The 19551-nt window shown below is 48.1% G+C and overlaps 1 protein-coding gene and 1 long non-coding RNA gene across 6 annotated transcripts in view; one reads left to right on the top strand and one right to left on the bottom strand.

Annotated features, from left to right (window-relative positions):
- The window catches only part of crybg2 (crystallin beta-gamma domain containing 2), a 50060-nt gene that overhangs the window by 10551 nt on the left and 19958 nt on the right, over positions 1–19551 (top strand). The window contains exons 3-6 of one of the 4 annotated variants that reach the window (XM_064347220.1): positions 2920–4463; positions 4701–5390; positions 5787–7283; positions 15926–17612. In XM_064347220.1, coding sequence (XP_064203290.1) covers positions 2920–4463; positions 4701–5390; positions 5787–7283; positions 15926–17612 — 5418 coding nt within the window. Of the gene's footprint in view, positions 1–2919; positions 5391–5786; positions 7284–15925; positions 17613–19551 lie in introns of all 4 variants that reach the window. The other 3 variants (XM_064347219.1, XM_064347218.1, XM_064347217.1) reach the window with 3 other exon arrangements.
- On the bottom strand, positions 4337–13113 carry LOC135261184 (uncharacterized). Of its 2 annotated transcripts, none has more exons than XR_010331852.1 (4): positions 9483–13113; positions 5787–9433; positions 4701–5390; positions 4337–4463 (listed from the first exon to the last, which is right to left on the bottom strand). It is a non-coding gene; the product is annotated as an uncharacterized LOC135261184 (long non-coding RNA). The 2 variants fall into 2 exon arrangements; XR_010331853.1 differs by having other exon boundaries at positions 5787–10016; positions 10047–13113.

Below are 19551 nucleotides of genomic sequence, written 5' to 3'. Positions count from 1 at the left end.
TGGAACGCAGATGCAGACGCGGGAGGGGGCGCAGCGTGCTGCTTGCATATTTCAGAGTGTTTTGGCAGTACGTTACAACAGCGGAGCAATACCAATGATATGAACGCACATGATTTCCTACCTTAGTGTGACTTACAATATACAGGCCAAAAGTATTAGGCCACCTGTGGTTTTAAAAAAAACTTTAGGTAGAGAAAAATTCAGTCAATGTTTTTTTGTGCATTTGTTGAATAACAAACCAAAGTGCAAACTTAAAAAAAAAAAAATTCTTCCTACAATAATACAAATGTTTTACTTATAAATTTGTACATTTTATTTGGGAGGTGGGGGTAAGAGGGAGGTGAAGGGGTAGTTGAATTGACTGAAATCTTATCTACCTTATGTTTTTGGCTGGACCGCAACAGCGGGGCCAGCCCTACAAATGCGAATGTCTGTGACTGAGTGAGTGACTGAGTGAAGTTACACCATTGGTCGGCCGAGTTATGATGTTACACCATTGGTCGGCCGGTCCATATACTAGGTTTTAACCTGGTCTTGTTTTTTAAAACCACAGGTAGCCTAATACCATAGGCCCATAATGTAAGTAAAATAGGCAAAAATGTTCCAAGAAATATGACAAAGAAGGAGGAATTAGGTGTAGATGTGTGTTGACAGCTGGACATCTTAAACTGCATTGTATTGCCTCACTGGGAATAGTCTTCTTGCCACAATGTTTACTTGCCCTTGCAGATCTAAACCTAACTCCACCCCTCCACTTCCCTCCAACTCCTCCACCTGCCACTTTGCAAAAAGATTGGAAAGGACTCCCAATAGTTTTTTAAATTGTAATTAAAGCCAAAGGAGGCTATTTCGAGGAAAGTCATGTCTAAGATTATTTTTGTATTTTTTAAAAAATTTTTTTTACTGTAGATAGAAACAAAAAATGTTTGGTTTGTAACTTTGGTTTGTTATTCAATAAATGTGCTTATATTAACAGAATTCTTCTCTACCTTATTTTTTTTTTTTTGATTTATTTTTTATTACCCAGGTGGCCTAATACATTTGGCCTGCACTGTATTACATAAGACACTTACATGCTAGAAACTAATGATAACCATCAAAGGTCTCGACACCTGGAGGAAAACGACTCCTCTTGCGTGTGTTGTGTTCCTCCAGTAGCACTTGTGTGCGGCAAAGAGATACTGGCCACTTAGGAAACTAAGAAAAAGCAGAAAAGCAGCCATTGTTTTGCTGTTTTTGTTTCACCTGGTTTTTCTCTTTTTGAGAAAGTGCTCTGCTCCACTCATTGAAGCATGTCTAGACTTGACTTTTTTAGAGACTGAATCTTATCTCTGTGACTGAAGACAGATTACTTTATTAACTCCAGCGTGAAAGATGTGCCTCTGGCTGTTTTGTGCATGTTTCATTAGAATGCATACTTTCACCCTAAAATTCCCTTTGCAAAACCCCTCTTATACGCTTGCTAATTCTGAACCTCCTGTTGAAGCTGGAAATCTTAAACACACCATGCTCAGCTCAGCATGGAGGCCAGTGCTGCATTTGTACACTAGAGGGCACTGCAGGGCAATATTTGCTGAAGAAAGGGGAAATTTAAGACAGGATTTGAATCCCACAGGGAGTTGAATGAAATTTCTCACCATCTGTACTTTCACTGCTCATTTCACCAGTGTCCACAAGAGGGTGCTACACTGCTAGCTGCAAGAGAGAGCATGAAACCTGCCATTCAAAAAAGCACAGGTTTTGTAATCACCGGCATATATGTGTATGTGCAGTGAATACATAAAATATTAATATTTTTGATTATTATGTGACCCTTTCCACATTTTATACTCATTGAAAATATGTTAAATATGTTCCCCTTCAGCTGAATTTGTGTATTTATGTAATGCACAACATGTCAGGCCAATAAAGCAAACTGAAATGAAGAGGTGAGAAATGTGCACAGTCACACCTCAAACACCTCACATTCTTAATTCTTTATCTTCATTTTTCTGGCGCTTTGAAATTGAAAAGGAAATCATTGTTACAATAATATCAGACACGCTGGTTTGTCGGTGTTTTTTTCACCTCTAAAATGGCTGTTTTATTATGTTACGTAGTACCATTGAAATGAAGCAGAATATTGGGAGTGCGACAGAACAGGACAGTTTAACCCCGTCTCATTTTTTTTCTGCACATCCAGCATAAGTACAGAGAGCAGGACAGTTCTTGTTTCCTTTATTTCTCAATTAGTTCCATCCTCTGAGTAATTCCAGGGTGCCCCTCCCTGAGTTAGAATCCTGCTAGACTGACTGACGGCCTCCTTTGTGTTCTTAACACATTCCTGACCGAGCAGCTTTCCTTCGAATAGGAAAGATTTACTGAAAAGGAGATCTCTAGTCTACTGGTGGCATGCAATTCATAGAGCAGTTCCTGATAAAAATGTCTGACACACCTTATTCAGTAGATGTGGAAATTATTGCGTGATGTCAAAGACATTTTTTTTTTGGCGTGGGTGATCGTGATGTGTTTACTTGTTTTAATGAAGAATGATGGGAATTTTTGGGAGTGGTCATGTCGTACACGGTGTTCATCTTTGTTTCATAAATAATTTTGAATACAACAGAACTGGCTGATTTATTGGTAAATCAATATATTTGTTAATGGTACTTAAACAGGAAAATATTTTCAATGAATTTCCCTTTGGCTACCTTAAAAATGTATGATCTTCTATAGTCTGATGAGTGATTTGAAAACTTCAGTAATGGAGAAATGTTTTGGTGAAGTGAAAATATAGTTGTTGGAACTTGCATTTTAATCATGGTAAGTGAGTGTCTGTTTCTGTTAGTTTATATCAGTTGATGATTGTCGAGAGGGAATTCTACATCTCTTACATTCTCTCTCTTTCACTCTCTCTCTCTCTCTCCCTCTCTCTCTTAGAAAGGGCTTCTCAGCTCCTCTGAGACTGACCTGCGTAAGCCCAAGAAATTTGGCACATTTTCCTTCAGCTGGAAAAAGAAGAGCAAGCAGCATGCTGACAACCCTTCCCACAATGCAACAGTGCCAGATGCCCCACGGGGCCTGGAGGAGGAGGAGGACCTGGAGGGGAGCGTGGAGCACACCATCGACCTGACCGATGACCCAGAGAATGCCACCGAAAGGCGGGTCAGATTTGAGCTGTCCGAACCCAAGCAGCCCGGGCCACAGGTTACCCTCTCTCCACCTTCTGGGCCTCCTGACCAATCAAAGCCGGATGAAGTGGTTACGATCAGCCTTGATGTCCCAGACGGGGGCGTGACCCAGGATTTGGCCCCCAGTGCCCCAGATGCTGTGTCGCAGACGTCTGGGGTGGCACCGCTGCGTGTGGATGGAGAGGAGGGCCAGGAAGTCCAGGTCAATGGCGCAGACGACCCTGCCCTACTGCCCAGTGCGCATGAGGGAGCGCTGGTCCCTGCTGCCTCCGCTGCCTACGCGGCCCTCACCCGCGCTGTGACCCTGCGTGGCGGTCTGCCCGCGACACCACCAGCTAGCCCCTCTCGCTCTCTCCCCTCAGTGGGTGTGACCCCCGACACCAATTTCCCTCTCCCCGGTACAGATCTCCCTCATGACGACACCTCCCATCTCAAAAATGAAATCTCAGAAAAGGCCACCCCAATGTCTGCCCTCTCCGAGCCTGGCACTTCTGACACTGACCTGTCCATCCCAAAAACGCAGCTTTCTGACATCCCCATTCCCAACTCTGACCTCTCAGTGGCCGTTGTTAAGGAAACCGACACCTCCCTCCCTAACAGCGACCTCCCAGAATCTATTGGTGCACTCTCCAAAACCTCCCTCCTCAATACTGACCTGTCTGATGCCGTTGCCCTCCCTAATGCTGACACATTTGTCCCCAAAACTGAGGTCTGTGACACCGTCAGTCCTGATGCTGACACCTCCCTCCCTAACACTGACCTCTCTGACTCTACTGCCTCCAACACTGACACCTCCTCTGCAAAAATTGAGGTCCCTGACACTGATGTTCCTGGCACTGATATTTCTCTCAAAAGTGCTGACGTCTCTGACACTGTTGCCCTCAACAGTAACACCTCCCTCCCTAACAGTACTGACCTCAATGACAATGTGGCTCCTGAAACTGACGTCACTGGCACTGTCTGTCCTGATACTGACACCTCCCTCAAAAATACAGATCTTTCTGACACTATTTCCCCCAGTACAGACTCGTCCCTTACAAACATCATTGGCACTGTTGCCCCCAGCACTACCACCTCCCTCCCGAACACTGATCTTTCTAACACTATTGATCTTATTACTGATACCCCCCTCCCCAACACTGATATGTCAGTCACTTTTGACTCCTCCCTTCCCAAAAATGAAATCTCAAGCATTGCTGCTTCAGACACTGACATCTCAGACACTGACATTCCCAACATTGACCCCATCCCCAACACTGACCTCTCTGACTCTACTGCCCCCAACACTGACACCTCCATCCCCAATACTGACTCATCCTCTGCTGAAACACCTCTTCCAAACACCTCTCTTGCGTATACTGATCTTTCTGATGCCCTTTCCCATGACATAGATTCCATTCTTCCCAAAACTGAAATCTCAAACACTGCTGCTCTGGATCCTAGCAGTCCCAACTCTGACCTCTCCGACACTACTGCCCCAAACACTGACACCTCCACCCCCCTCACTGACCCCTCTGGCACTACTGACACCTCCATCCCCATCACTGACCTCTCTGACACTACTGCCCCCAACACTGACACCTCCATCCCCAACACTGACACCTCCTCTCCCAAAACACCTCCTCCAAACACCTCTCTTGCGTATACTGATCTTTCTGATGCCCTTTCCCGTGACATAGATTCCATTCTTCCCAAAACTGAAATCTCAAACACTGCTGCTCTGGATCCTGGCAGTCCCAGCACTGACCTCTCCATTCCCAACACTGACCTCTCTGACACTACTGCCCCCAACACTGACACCTCCATCCCCATCACTGACCTCTCTGTCACAACTGCCCCAAACACTGACACCTCCTCTCCCAATATTGAGGTCCCTGACACTGATGTTCCTGGCACTGATATCTCCCTCAAAACCACTGAGTTCTCTGAATCTGTTCTATCCAATACTGACTCATCCTCTGCTGAAACACCTCTTCCAAACAGCTCTCTTGCGTATACTGATCTTTCTGATGCCCTTTCCCATGACATAGATTCAATTCTTCCCAAAACTGAAATCTCAAACACTGCTGCTCAGGATCATGGCAGTCCCAACTCTGACCTCTCTGACACTACTGCCCCCAACACTGACACCTCCATCCCCATCACTGACCTCTCTGGCACTACTGACACCTCCATCCCCATCACTGACCTCTCTGACACTTCTTCCCCCAACACTGACACCTCTATCCCCATCACTGACCCTCGGGCATATGCCCACAGACACCTCCATCCACTCTGACCTCTCGACACTACGCCCAAACACTGACACCTCCATCCCCATCACTGACCTCTCTGGCACTACTGAACTCCATCCATCACTGACCTCTCACACTACTGCACCTCATCCCATCACTGACCTCTCTGACACTTCTTCCCACACTGACCCTCACCCCATCACTGACCCTGCACTACTCCCACACTGATCCACCCCATCACTGACCTCTCTGATACTGACACTCACCTCACTGACCTCTGTTCTTCCCCAACACTGACACCTCCATCCCCATCACTGACCTCTGCTACTGCCACACTGACATCCATCCATCACTGACCCTCTGACATTTTCCACGCTGACACCTCCATCCCCATCACTGACCTCTCTGACACTACTGGCCCCAAAACTGACACCTCTATTCCCATCACTGACCTCTTTGACACTACTGCCCCCAACACTGACACCTCTCCCAAAATTGAGGTTCCTGACACCGATGTTCCTGGCACTGATATCTCCCTCAAAAACACTGAGTTCTCTGATGCTCTTGCCCCCAACACTGAGGTCACTGACAATGTCACTGCCTATACAGACACCCCCTTCAGGACAACAGATCTTTCTGCTACAAATTCCATCCATGCAGACTCCTCCCCTCTCAATACTGACCTCTCTGACACTGTTGCCAGAATAATGGACAGCTCCCTCCTAAACACTGACCTCTCTAACAGTGTTACTCCCGACACTGACATTTGTCCCCTGAACACAGATCTTTCTGACTTGCCAAGCCCTGGTCTGTCTGTCTCTGAGAACCTCAATCCATTTTGTCCAAGTGCCCAAGACTTGGAAGGTTCTCGCCCTGACACCCCTGACCAGGTTGCAACCATTGTTCTCACCATGGGAATTCCTGACACCATCAGTGACAGACAGGAAGCAAGGATGCAGGAAGACGAGATGGATAGAGGTCTAGCAGCAGAAGAGATGGGTAGACTGGGAGGTGGTGGACGGGAGCCATCAGGAGAACCATCTCCAGAACCAGTCAGGAGAGACCCTCAGGAAAATGGGGCTGGTGATATCATGAAGGTGGCTCCTCCCCTTCAGGAAGAAGATCAGGAAGGCCAAGGGAAAACAGATGTGCCTTATCAAGAATGTAAAGATGGAGGACTAATAGAAGAAAAGAGGGAAGAGTTGGAGCAATGGAAAGAGGAAGGACAAAGATGGGAGGAAATGGAAGAGAAGGTGATAGAAAAGGGACCAGCAGGCATACTGAAACTGGATGAGGTGACAGTTGAGGGGCAGGATGGAGAGGAAGTTAAAAAGGCACTGACAGAGGAGGAGGAAGGGGGGAGAGGGGTGCAGGCAGAGGACTTTGAGGTAATGGGGCAGAAGGAATGGGTGAAAGAAGAGATGGAGGAGGTGGAACAGCGTTCCCAGTTGCCTGCCATGGAACCGGACTCACCTGTTCGGCAGGAGTGCATGGCTCAGAAATGTGAGCCAGCCCCTCCTTCACCGACGACTGAAGGGGAGGGGCTTCCACTGAACCGGGGAATGGCAACAGAGAAACAGCCCTGTGTGCTGGTTTCAGAAGAGCAAACGCCAGAAAGGGCAGATTGCTGGGCTACGAACATACACAACTCACAGGGAGAACTCATACTCACTGACACAGGTGCAGACAGAGCACACACACTCACTGACACAGGTACAGACAGGGCACACACACTCACTGATCACACAAGTGCAGCACACATGCTAGCTGACTCGGCGACAGAGAGAGCAGACTCCACACACACCTCCACACTCTGTGACACACCTGCAAGAACAGAAGACCCTCTGCCATCCTTGTCCCCTGTAAGCCCAGCTGAAAGGTAAGTGCTTTTGATTTCCCTCATTTACTTTCCTCTATGCCTCTCAGGCTCTTTTCAGGATAGCAGTTTGATAACTTCACTTCAGATGTTCTAGCTACATAGTGCATTATATTTTAGCTACATTTATATCCTTGAAATTGTATTTCTGTTCTATTCTATTCTAGCCTGACTTTTTGAGCAGGGTGGGCATAGTCTACAAGTTAACAAGTTCAGGAGTAGTTAGAATGGGCTAGGTTTTATCAGGCTATTCTGCTGAAGTGGCACTATTATCACTTACTGCAAGTCTTATTCACTGACCTTGTTGACCCAGAATATCTCTGCACAGCCATTTCCGTCTCATGAACACACAAGGTTGTGACCCTGGCCACCGAGAATGACAATAACGACAACTAGATAATTGTGTGAATCACTGAACATCTGAAGAATAATTAGCTTAATTAAATTAAGCTTGCCATCCATTAGCATAAGTGACCACACATGGAAAAATGACATAGAATGGTAATAGTATAGTAAGGATTATTTGGTTCCATCTTCAGACAGTTTTACAACAGCATTCCTGCAATACAATGGGCATTACTAATCAGGAGTTATTAAAGTGATTCATAGGTCATGACTAAGATGGAGTACGCAAAATAGTTTGCATGTAATTCTGTTAATTAACAGAAAGGGTTTACCTTCATTATCAGCGTGACTAGGCATCGGCTGTCCAGGCTGATAGAGCAGACTCATGCATGGCTCACATGACAGGGATATGCTTCCGAAGCCAGAAGCGATGGATCGCTCCCTGGAGAGGGCTCTCACCTAAATATCTCTCACCTAAATATCTATGTCCAAACTCACATTGTTCATGGACACAATAACGCACCATTTTCTAATTTGTCCTACTTTCCCCTCCCACTTGTGCTTCACATCTTATTTTCCTGACATTCAATATAGCTCTCAAAACACCTGGCACAGTTCTTCACATGCCACTATGCGTACAAACAATTCCACTTACAGCTGATATGTCTCAAAGGAATGAGAGATGACATACAAACGTCTCTCACCATTGCAAAGAATATAACGGTGAAGCTGTTCAGCTGTTTATGATGACTGAAACAGTTTGGTCTCACTGTCCGGGTTGTGGCTGGGAATGAGGCGACTGTTGGCCCAGGTGGATTTGGGTTAATGTGTGTCGTAGTAACTCAGAATGCAGTTGGAATAACAGTGTGAGCACCGTCCTAGAGTATGAGTGCATGTTTCTGCATTCCGTTGCCTTTGAATGGGACAGACAGTTGTGCAGAGACAGAGTGAGGGAAGTGGAACTGCAGGTTTCAGGTAGATTTGCAGGTTGAGGATCTTTCATCACTAAGTGATCTTGCACCATTAAGCCAGACATGCCATTCTGCCGATGTCTTAATTCCAAAAAATTCCAAGGTGTTGGTTGCATGATGTGGCATTCTGTGCAGTGAGCAATACTTCAAACTGGCATGCTGCAGGTTGGAATTCAAGGTGTGACATTTAAGAAAGATACCGACTCTTAAGCAAAATTGCTTCAGTTAACCTTTATGGAGCTGGAATGCACAGGAAGTATATTACTTTTATTACTTTATTATATCTTAGGCCACAGTCCCAGATAACCTGACACATGGGCTTAGAGCAGGGGTGTCCAATCTCATCCGAAAAAAGCCAGTGTGGGTGCAAATTTTTGTTAAAGCCTGGCACTGATACAGCTCATTCTTCTTATTGATGCCTTGATTGAAGAGACTGCGATTAGTTAATCAGTAGGATCAGGTGTCGTAGTGCTGGGCTAAAGGAAAGCCCTGCTCCCACGCTGGCTTTTTTCACATAAGGTTAGACACCCCCTGGCTTACGGAATGTGCTGCATCACCTGAAGAGGAATGTGCCCGGAGCACAGCTCTCAGTGTGTCCACTGATCTTGCTTCCGCAGTTAAAGAAAGAAAACTGCTGACACAGAGTTAGATCCCATCTGCCCCCATATCTGAAAACGGATTTAAAAGAAAAAGTAATTTAATGCAAATTTCTTACATTCCCAATGAATAATCCCAAAATGAGAAAATAAGAAAATATTGTTTTGTGGTGTGAGCTGGTTCTTTCTATTCAGCAGAAGTGAGACAGAACAGCAGAGTTAGAACAGCGAATAGTCACACCTGCAGAGCTGGGACAGAACAGCAGAGTTAGCAGAGCGAATAGTCACACCTGCAGAGTTAGCAAGGTGAATGGTCACACCTGCAGAGCTGGGACAGAACAGCAGAGTTAGCAGGGTGAATGGTCACACCTGCAGAGCTGGGACAGAACAGCAGAGTTAGCAGGGTGAATAGCCACACCTGCAGAGTTAGCAAGGTGAATAGCCACACCTGCAGAGTTAGCAGAGTGAATAGTCGCACATGCAGAGGTAGCAGGGTGAATAGTCACACCTGCACAGTTAGCATGGTGAATAGCCACACCTGCAAAGCTGGGACAGAACAGCAGAGTTAGTATGGCGAATAGTCACACCTGCAGAGTTAGCGGGGCGAATAGTCACAACTGCAGAGCTGGGACAGAACAGCAGAGTTAGCAGGGCGAATAGTCACACCTGCAGAGTTAGCAGGGTGAATAGTCATACCTGCAGAGCTGGGACAGAGCAGCAGAGTTAGCAGGGCGAATAGTCACACCTGCAGAGTTAGCGGGGCGAATAGTCACACCTGCAGAGCTGGGACAGAACAGCAGAGTTAGTATGGCGAATAGCCACACCTGCAGAGTTAGCAGGGTGAATAGCCACACCTGCAGAGTTAGCAGGGTGAATAGTCATACCTGCAGAGCTGGGACAGAGCAGCAGAGTTAGCAGGGTGAATAGCCACACCTGCAGAGTTAGCAGGGCGAATAGTCACAACTGCAGAGCTGGGACAGAACAGCAGAGTTAGCAGGGCGAATAGTCACAACTGCAGAGCTGGGACAGAACAGCAGAGTTAGCAGAGTGCATAGTCACACCTGCAGACAGTCACATGTGCAGAGGTGGGAATCAGAAAATGACATCTCTGCTGTGGGTTGGCAGAATGTGTCAGTGAATATTTAACTGCTCAAACATGCAGACACTCTGAAGACGCGAGGAGAATCTCCTGCATATTACCAACTTTTTCCACATATTTGCAATGCCACACGTCATTGAAATGTTCCAGGGAAGCAGTGAGAACATTAGGTGAGTCTATAGTCACAGCTTGTCACAGATAAATGATATGTTGCTCTCATGTTAGATTAGTGTCCTTAAACTGGTTGGAATAGCTCACAGACCGCATTCTGCACATTCTGTTTTGACTATCTCCCCTTTCTTGTTTCTTTGCATTTGTGGTAATGATAAAGATAATCATTTTGACAATATGAAGATAAGTCCTTGTTGAACAAGATGCTATTACAAATCCTGTTTCCAGCTATCGTGTATTTCTATTGGACATTGTATGTATCAGTAACAGGAGTGTGTTTAAGGTGTCACGTGCATAAACTAAGTTTACAGGTATGCTGAGGAACTATTGTTTTAAAACTTCTTTTCCCTATGTCTACAAATTTGTATTACCCAATTATATTTGTAAGCCCACCCCATTGCTGCAGTGTCAACTTAATCCATTAAAACAAAATGCAGATCAGCACTCACATTCTCCAAATCATGCGTGAGCCTTTTTTCTGCTACATGTACAAGGGGTGCAGGTGAACTGCAGTTGAACTGTAAGTGTCTGTACCCCCTATGAATAATTTTGGGGTTCTTTTCTGTTGCACGGAGGCGTCCTCCTGTCCTTGCATGAAAACAGATTATAATAATCTCTTATCAGAAATGTTGTCAGCAAGGAATAGATATACAATGGCATGTATTTAACTCGGTGCAAGCCAAAGCAGGTTTTCTCATTTCCAATGCAGGTTCAACAATAAGTTTCTTGTTAGTTTCCCCTGGGGGATGTGCCATGTTACTTATTAAATAATGCAAATAATTACAAATAATTGCCTTATAAAACACTTGGCTTTCTGACTTCACTGTAGTGTCTATCCAGCGATAGCGTTTTGGCAGTATCTGAAGTATTACAGAATTAGGGGCTCTGGCAAGTAGCCACCACATGAGGGCGGCACTGTCGTTTTCACAGAAGTTTGGACTGCGCTCACGTTTATACCTAGTTTATTCTCCTAGCCCTGAGTCAGTGTTAACTTTAATTTCCCAAGATGTTGCACTTATCCCAGCGGGCCAAAGCTATTTGGCTTACGGGTCATATATTGTCCACTAATACAAGTCCATATTTACTGGAGCATTTTTACAACTAAGTGAGTTTTACAAGTCTAGTGTGCTACCTAGCTGCAGGTTATGTGTTAGGCTCCCCTCCTATAATGGCATACTGTATTAAGGTACCGTATGGAGGCTATTGACAGTGTACAAGCACATTACTGTACAGAACATGGAAGAAAAGCCTAGAGGCATGATAGCTGCTTGCAAACAGAAACCCCTTGACTTGATATTTTGATATTTTAGAAATTGTATTTAATCTGTCCTCAGGACTGCTCCATGGTTTTAATATAAAATGCAGCATGAGCCTTCGTAACGGTTGTTTATTTTATAGATGTTGCATAGGTCAGTCGGTGTCTCAGTTTTGTGGTGCTGCTGTCTATCGGCCCTGTGTGCCATGTCTGCCCTGGAAGGAGTTGTGCTGTGAGAGGGAAGGAGTTGTGCTATCAGAGAAAAGGAGTTGTGTTATCAGAGGGAAGGAGTTGTGCTATCAGAGGGAAGGAGTTGTGCTATCAGAGGGAAGGAGTTGTGCTATCAGAGAAAAGGAGTTGTGCTATCAGAGGGAAGGAGTTGTCCTATCAGAGGGAAGGAGTTGTGCTATCAGAGGGAAGGAGTTGTGCTATCAGAGGGAAGGAGTTGTGCTATCAGAGGGAAGGAGTTGTGCTATCAGGGGGAAGGTATTGTGCTGTCAGAGGGAAGGTGTTGTGCTATCAGAGGGAAGGAGTTGTGCTATCAGGGGGAAGGTGTTGTGCTATCAGGGGGAAGGAGTTGTGTTATCAGAGGGAAGAAGTTGTCCTATCAGGGGGAAGGAGTTGTGCTATCAGAGGGAAGGAGTTGTGCTATCAGAGGGAAGGAGTTGTGCTGTCAGAGGGAAGAAGTTGTGTTATCAGAGGGAAGAAGTTGTCCTATCAGGGGGAAGGAGTTGTGCTGTAAGAGGGAAGGAGTTGTGCTGTCAGAGGGAAGGAGTTGTGCTATCAGAGGGAAGGAGTTGTGCTATCAGAGGGAAGGAGTTGTGCTGTCAGAGGGAAGGAGTTGTGTTATCAGAGGGAAGGAGTTGTGCTATCAGAGGGAAGGAGTTGTGCTATCAGAGAAAAGGAGTTGTTCTATCAGAGGGAAGGAGTTGTGCTATCAGAGGGAAGGAGTTGTGCTATCAGAGCCTGTTTATGGATCTCACAAGAGTGGGAGGGGAAGACGGGGAGCAGAGGGATGGTTGCTGAAGATAGGAGGCAGGACAGGCCTGGGTGTGTCTTCCACTGAACCCTTCCCCTGCCTTCTGGCACCATTGAACTAATTGTCCTGACATTTGGATCGTTACATGTTCTGGCAAGGTATCTAAATGTTTAAATGTTTGTGTGCAAGTGTGTGTGTGTGTGCATGTGCATGTATGCCTGTTCCAGCACATAGAGATATGGAATGTGTGTTCTTGAGCCCCAGGCTGCAGGCGTGCTGTTTTTCAGTGTGTTACAGTATTATTGTACAGGCAAGGGCTGCACGTTAATGCAGCAGTACACTGTGTACCGCAGTAGGGCTGCAATATTATATATACATACCGGATATAATAACTCTGTGTAATAAATGTAAGTACACTATCATTGTAGTACTGTAAGGCCAGTGCAGATGCATGTACGTGTAGTGTAGTGCACTGACAGAATACCTTAAGTCTTAAACATACTCCTCTGCTGTGAATTCTCCTCAAAGCATTCATTTCCACATACACATGTGCAAATAATGCATAGCACCCTCCCCGCATTCAGTTTTAAAAGACATGAGGCTTCCAGTGATGTTGAGTCTGGAAACTGGAGAGAAGTTTATAGGTCATCATGGCGGCCAGCTGACCATCTGATTCCACCTTACCTATCTGTATAATAGTAAAGGGTGAGACTGGCTGTGACTACAATCATTATATTGTACTTCATATTTATGATTGCCCATATGTGATGCTTAGTATTGCAGCAGACATATAAAGACTCAGCTGCCTGTACTCATTTTTCACACACGAAAGGCAGTTACTGAACTGTTTAAACTATCGGCTAACTACTGGCTACCAGCTAACCGCTCGCCAGGGGTGCTGCATACGACAGGGCTGCCTGGTGCTCCTCAGGGGTGCTGCATACAGCAGGGCTGCCTGGCGCTCCTCAGGGGTGCTACATACAGCACAGCAGCCTGGTGCTCCTCAGGGGTGCTGCATACGGCAGGGCTGCCTGGTGCTCCTCAGGGGTGCTGCACACAGCAGGGCTGCCTGGTGCTCCTCAGGGGTGCTGCATACGGCAGGGCTGCCTGGTGCTCCTCAGGGGTGTTGCATACGGCAGGGCTGCCTGGTGCTCCTCAGGGGTGCTGCATACGGCAGGGCTGCCTGGTGCTCCTCAGGGTGCGAACGGGCTGCCTGGCCCCCAGGTGTGCAACGGCAGGGCTGCCTGGTGCTCCTCAGGGGTGCTGCATACGGCAGGGCTGCCTGGTGCTCCTCAGGGGTGCTGCATACGGCAGGGCTGCCTGGTGCTCCTCAGGGGTGCTGCACACGGCAGGGCTGCCTGGTGCTCCTCAGGGGTGCTGCACACGGCAGGGCTGCCTGGTGCTCCTCAGGGGTGCTGCACACGGCAGGGCTGCCTGGTGCTCCTCAGGGGTGCTGCACACGGCAGGGCTGCCTGGTGCTCATCAGAATAGCTTCTTGAGTTCCTGGGTGCATTTATGTCATACTTTTGGTGTGAAAGACGGAGGTGAGGAACGGCGTGTTTGTTCTGCAGTAGGAGCGAGGTGAAGACTGAGGGAGGGTGTGGAAACGCTCAGGTTCTCTGCGGTGGGCCGTGTGCCAGCTGGACAGGGATGCGCTCGCTAATCGCACCCCCGCACCGCTGTACTTGTGTTGAATCAACCTGTCGTGCATTAATTTTTCACTGCTTCACAGAGGCGAGTTAGCTTTCATCTGATAGGTAATTGGCAGATTACCGCTATGGGCTGAATCCCAGAGTGAATCAGTGCTGGGTTTTACTTTATTAGCATGCCTAACATGTCGCAATGAAATAACATTACACGTGTGACCTTTTACGCTTCTTTGACATGTCAGCCCACGCAGTCCTGCAGGGACTGGGGCACAGTCACCACCTGGTTCAAGGAAACCACACCCTCTCCTCCAAAGATAATTTGATAATGCTGCAGCACTATCATGCTGCAAGGTTCATTTGTATATGTTGCCACAAATGAGTTTTAATTGTATTATCCTCCCAAAGTAAGCAGCCTTTTCTATGCATTTTGTCTTTCATTGCCACTCAGGTTTAGAGGGAAAAGTGTCCTCCTTCATCCTGCTCTGTGTTTGTGGTTTTCCACCCCTCAGGAGTAAATTGTTTATATATTTATAATATAATTGTTTTGCAATACTGCATGTTACTACGTGGAATCTGTCCTTAGAACATCTCATGAACTATGCTTGCAGCCATCTAGATAGGGCTCTATGAACATTCTTTAGATAGATAAAAATAAACTTTGATAGCAAATTTCTTGTCCTGATGAAAAGGAATCTGAACGGATTTGGCACAGGTCGCCAAGCCAGAGGGAAACACTGAACTTTCTGTGGCATTAAGGTGGATTAAAGGTGTACTTTGAGTCATTTATAATGTGGGTGATTTCATAAAATGGACCATGGTAATATGTTGCCCTTTTGTAGACACGTTTTGTTCTGGGAGGTAAAAGACCAAGCTGTCATTTTAAATTAATCCTGCGGGAACAGTGTGATGCGCACATTGTGTGATAATTATATGATTAAAAAATACTGTCTGCTTGTGTTTTTCTCTGCGGTTATTCAGTTAGGCTCAAGTCGTTAACCATTAACAGAACCAGGCAGAGCACTTTTGTGCAGTGCGCTTTGTAATGGTGCACTGGAACTGGCATATTCTTTGCCTTTTTCTTTGGCTTTGAGTATAATATTAACATTTAACACAATTAGCAAGACTTTTAACAATACTGCTATACTTCCTAATTTGCTGTTGAAATATTGTAAATTTTGATGTTACGTTAAAGGTATAGTGTAATTCTTTTAAACTAGTACTGTGATAAATGTTTTCACTTAAAAGAGGGCTTTCACTATTAAATACCCTTTTAATTTAACCAATAAAGCATCGGAGCACTCAGAGGAGAGGTCAGGGGAGGATTTATCCAAAACTTAAAAAAAATTCCAAATGCTAAAATGGCCACTGACACCTTCCTCTTAGTGGGTTACATTTTCCAACTCTTATTTGTTACTTATAAAGTCCTGTTTAACTGAAATTTTCTGCAACTGCAATGGCAAATACTGTATACTCGGAACACTGAAACAGGTCACAGGCATTTTCAGCATCGCAGAGGTGCAGCACATGGTAAATCATGACTGATTTTTTGCTTGCCGTTTTCCTTGCCTGTCTGTGTGTAGGGTTGGTAGGTTCCTGGATGATCTGTCGGGTCCCTGGGCGGCTGTAGAAGAGTGTCTGAGTCCTGGGATTCGGGAGGATCCGGACACCATGAACTCTGGCTACGGGGTCCTGAGCACCACCCTCAGCCTGAAGCGCAGTCCGGCCCGAGATGTCAAAGAAGACGGGCTGCACCGCTTCCGCAAGTTGTCCCTGGTCAGCAGCTCCGAAGACCCCGGAGAGGACTTCAGTTCCAGCCCTGCAGCAGCGCCGTACGACTATGACCGCGCCCCGGCCGGGACCGAGGGGCAGCGGGAGGTCCTGTCTCGGGAGGACAGACCCGCCCCTGGAGAGGTCACGCCCCGCAGTTCGCCTCAGTTCGGCTCAGAGTCCCTTGGTTCTTTAAACTCGTACTACTCCCCCGCCTTCCTGGACACACAATACCTCTTTTCCCCTGGGACCAACCAGGAAGCAGGTCTGTCCGCGCCGTCCCCGGAAAAGCCCGGTTCCCACAGCAACAGCCACTCATTCAGCGAGAGGAGCGAAGTTCAGTGGAGCTGGGAGCGTGAGCTCGGGGGCTGGGACAGGGCGGAGCCAGCTGCACCTGCAGAGGAGCGAGCGAGGGAGGGAGGGATAAATTCAGGCTCGGACTCGCGCTGGCTGTCAGACCGCAGCCTCTCCCCGACGCAGACGGAGGTTCCTCTCTCGGGACTGTTCAAAGCCACGCGAGTGGATCTGCTTCCCTCCCCCACCTCCCCCGACATCAGCAGCCCCCACGACATGGACAACCTGGTGGACACCCTCAAGAGCATGGAGCCTCCTCAGAGACAGAGAGTATCGCGGCCTCCCCCCTTATCCGCCATCACCTCCCTCCCCCCTATTGTGGAGGACTCCCCGGTGCAGGCCCCCAGGGCCCAGAACGGCACGGGCAGCCTGCCCCAGGACCTGGGCCTGAAGAGGAGCTCGCCCAAGGACATGCCCACCCCGCTGGAGATGATGAAGAGGCAGCACGAGGTGGACGGCCCGCGCTCCCTCCCGCTGCGCGCCTCCGCCGACAGCAGCATCGTCTTCCGCAAGAGCAGCCCCGGCGGCGGCCTGTCGCCCGACGGCTCCTCCTCGCCCCAGCTCAACGGCAGCTCCTCTCCAAGCCCCTCCCGGCTGGAAGGCAGCCTGCTCTTCTCCGGCTACCGGCTGGAGAACGGGAAGCCGCAGGCCGCCCGGCCGCTGGCGCGCGCGTCCTCTCTGCCCGACGCCGGCCCCTCCATGGACAGGATGAGCAGCGCCCCCGGCCAGCCCGGGCCGGAGCCTCCGGGCTCCTCCCGCTACGAGCGCTTCTCCTTCCTCATGTCCCCCACCAGCTCGCTGGCCGAGGCGCCCGAGCCTCTCCGCGTCAGCCGCCCGCCGGCCCTTACCCACAGTCCCCTGGGGGAGCTAGGCTTTACCCACAGTCCCCTGGGGGAGCTAGGCTTTACCCACAGCCCCCTGGGGGAGCTAGGCTTTTCCCACAGTTCCCTGGGGGAGCTTGGTTTGAGCCACAGGCCCTCCAGCCCCCTGGATCTGCTCCATTCGCCCTCCACAGACCCCCACGGCAAACTGCAGCGCAGCCTCAGTGTGGACTCCCCCCTCGCAAAAATGGGCTCCCAGTTTACCCCCCAGCCAGAACCAGAGAGGCCTGCTGTCATCAAGTACAGGGCCTTCCCCGATGCCTATGTGAGTACCCCGAGGGAGAGGGGGGGTGTGTGTGTGTGTGTGTGTGTGTGTGTGTGTGTGAACGAATGCACTGATATCAGTTTGTGTGTGTTCATGCACTGAGTGCATTTAACCGTTAGCTTCAAGGTCAGTTTTTTATTTTACAGGGATTGTGGGTTTGCTGTCCACCATTATACTGGCTGGTGTGGTATCCCCAATTTCTGTTGACCTTATTGGACTTCAAACTTTCATACAGAAATAAGCAGCATGCTATGTGATCAAAGTCAGGGTGAAAGAATTGAGAATTGAATAGGAGAAATGAAATGGAGGAGGGCAGTGAATGCTTCCTCGTGTTTTCTAGATAATTAGTCTGTATTTGTGGTCTGTGAACTTATTTTAATTAGCATCGTTATGTTCAAGACCGCAGTAAGGGCGTGCAGTACGGGAGCTGGATGGTGTGTTTCTGCAGGCTGGATCTCAGCTGTTAGGCAGCGTGTGTTTACTCAGTGGTGAATTAATATCCTGCAATGCAGGGTGTTGTTCCGTCCCGCTCCTCTGAAGTGAACGCGAGGGGCACGGCTGCCAGCTCATGTCACCAGTGCCAGTGCTCCTGAGCGCCCATCCCTCCTGTCTGTGTGCAGCTTTAGGCAACGGCCCACAGGGTAGCAGTGTGTCCCCCCCTCCTCCAGCCAGGGATCCTATTCAGTTTTACCATTTTCAGCATTGAGTAATAATGCTTTTTTAAATCCACTCCACAGTGCATACTGTGTTTTCCCGCAGGTGAGTGTTAAGGTACAGATATAACCTGGAGGGAGGGAAAGATAGCAGGTATGTATGTAGGTACCGTGACTGAGCCTGTCGCGGTGCATGAGAGTTTCCTCCCAGCAGCACGGCAAATAACCTGTCACAACCATGCAAATTAGCCGAGGTAAAGGTCCAGTTCTTCTGCTATCTGAGTTCCAGAGAACTGGACTAGGGAGAGGGAACTGACTCTGTGTAAACATGCCAGCCCGGGCAGATGAGCTGACAGTCGCAGTGCCAGTGTTCTGAAGCTTTTATACAAATACGTGATTAGACTGTTCTTAACTGAACATTCTAATGCTGCTGTAACCATCACTACTGCTAATTGAAAGCAATGGAGTTCTAGAACACTGACATTCACATAAATCTACACATAAACAAGCACAAATATATAACACATACAGACACGCACTTACACATGAACACATACACATACACACTCCCATAAAAACATACACATATGAACAATACACACACACACACACGTACACTTGCAGCTGCCGTTTAAATTCTTTTAATGTGCAACATTTCAACGTACAGCTGCTTGGAGGATCTAATAAAGCTACTGTGTGGCATGGTGGTTATCATACTGGGCTGCAAACCAGAAGGCTCTGCGTCAAAGTCCCCAGCGGAGGAACTGCTGATGGACCTCTGAGCGCGTTATTTAATCAGAATTATCTAGGAAAATACATGTAAATGCATGTCATGCCTGGGCATATCTGTGAAAGCCAGCCTGGCCTGGAAGAGCAAACAAGCGGCAGTAAAGCGACATGGCGGTGTCCTCTGTAGTATCTGTTGACTCAGTTGGGTCTCAGATCTGGTTTCTGTGCCTCTTTGAAGCTCCCTGTGCTTTTAGCCGTGCCAGGCCAGGCCAGGCTGGGACGGCGCTTCTCTCTGAGCTCTTCAGCTCTGCAGCTCTTCCCAGCGCTGTGGTTCCCCGTGTCTGGGACGCTGAAAGGCTATGGTCTGCTGGGAGTTTCTGGGCGGGGGGAGCGTTTATCGCCCGTCCCGCTCCTGGCTCTTACAGCCCCCTCCTGCCCCGCGCTGCTGGGGCACAATGCACCACAAAGCGCGCCGGCTAGAGTTTCAGGGGAATTCTCAGGGAAAACGGAGCGCAGAACCACGGCCACTGCAGACTGAAAGCCCGCCGCAGGGGCTT

Source organism: Anguilla rostrata, chromosome 8, assembly GCF_018555375.3.
Source record: "Anguilla rostrata isolate EN2019 chromosome 8, ASM1855537v3, whole genome shotgun sequence".
Classification (NCBI taxonomy): domain Eukaryota; kingdom Metazoa; phylum Chordata; class Actinopteri; order Anguilliformes; family Anguillidae; genus Anguilla; species Anguilla rostrata.
Note: the sequence above shows the minus strand (reverse complement) of the source record. Positions and strands in the feature narration are given on the sequence as shown.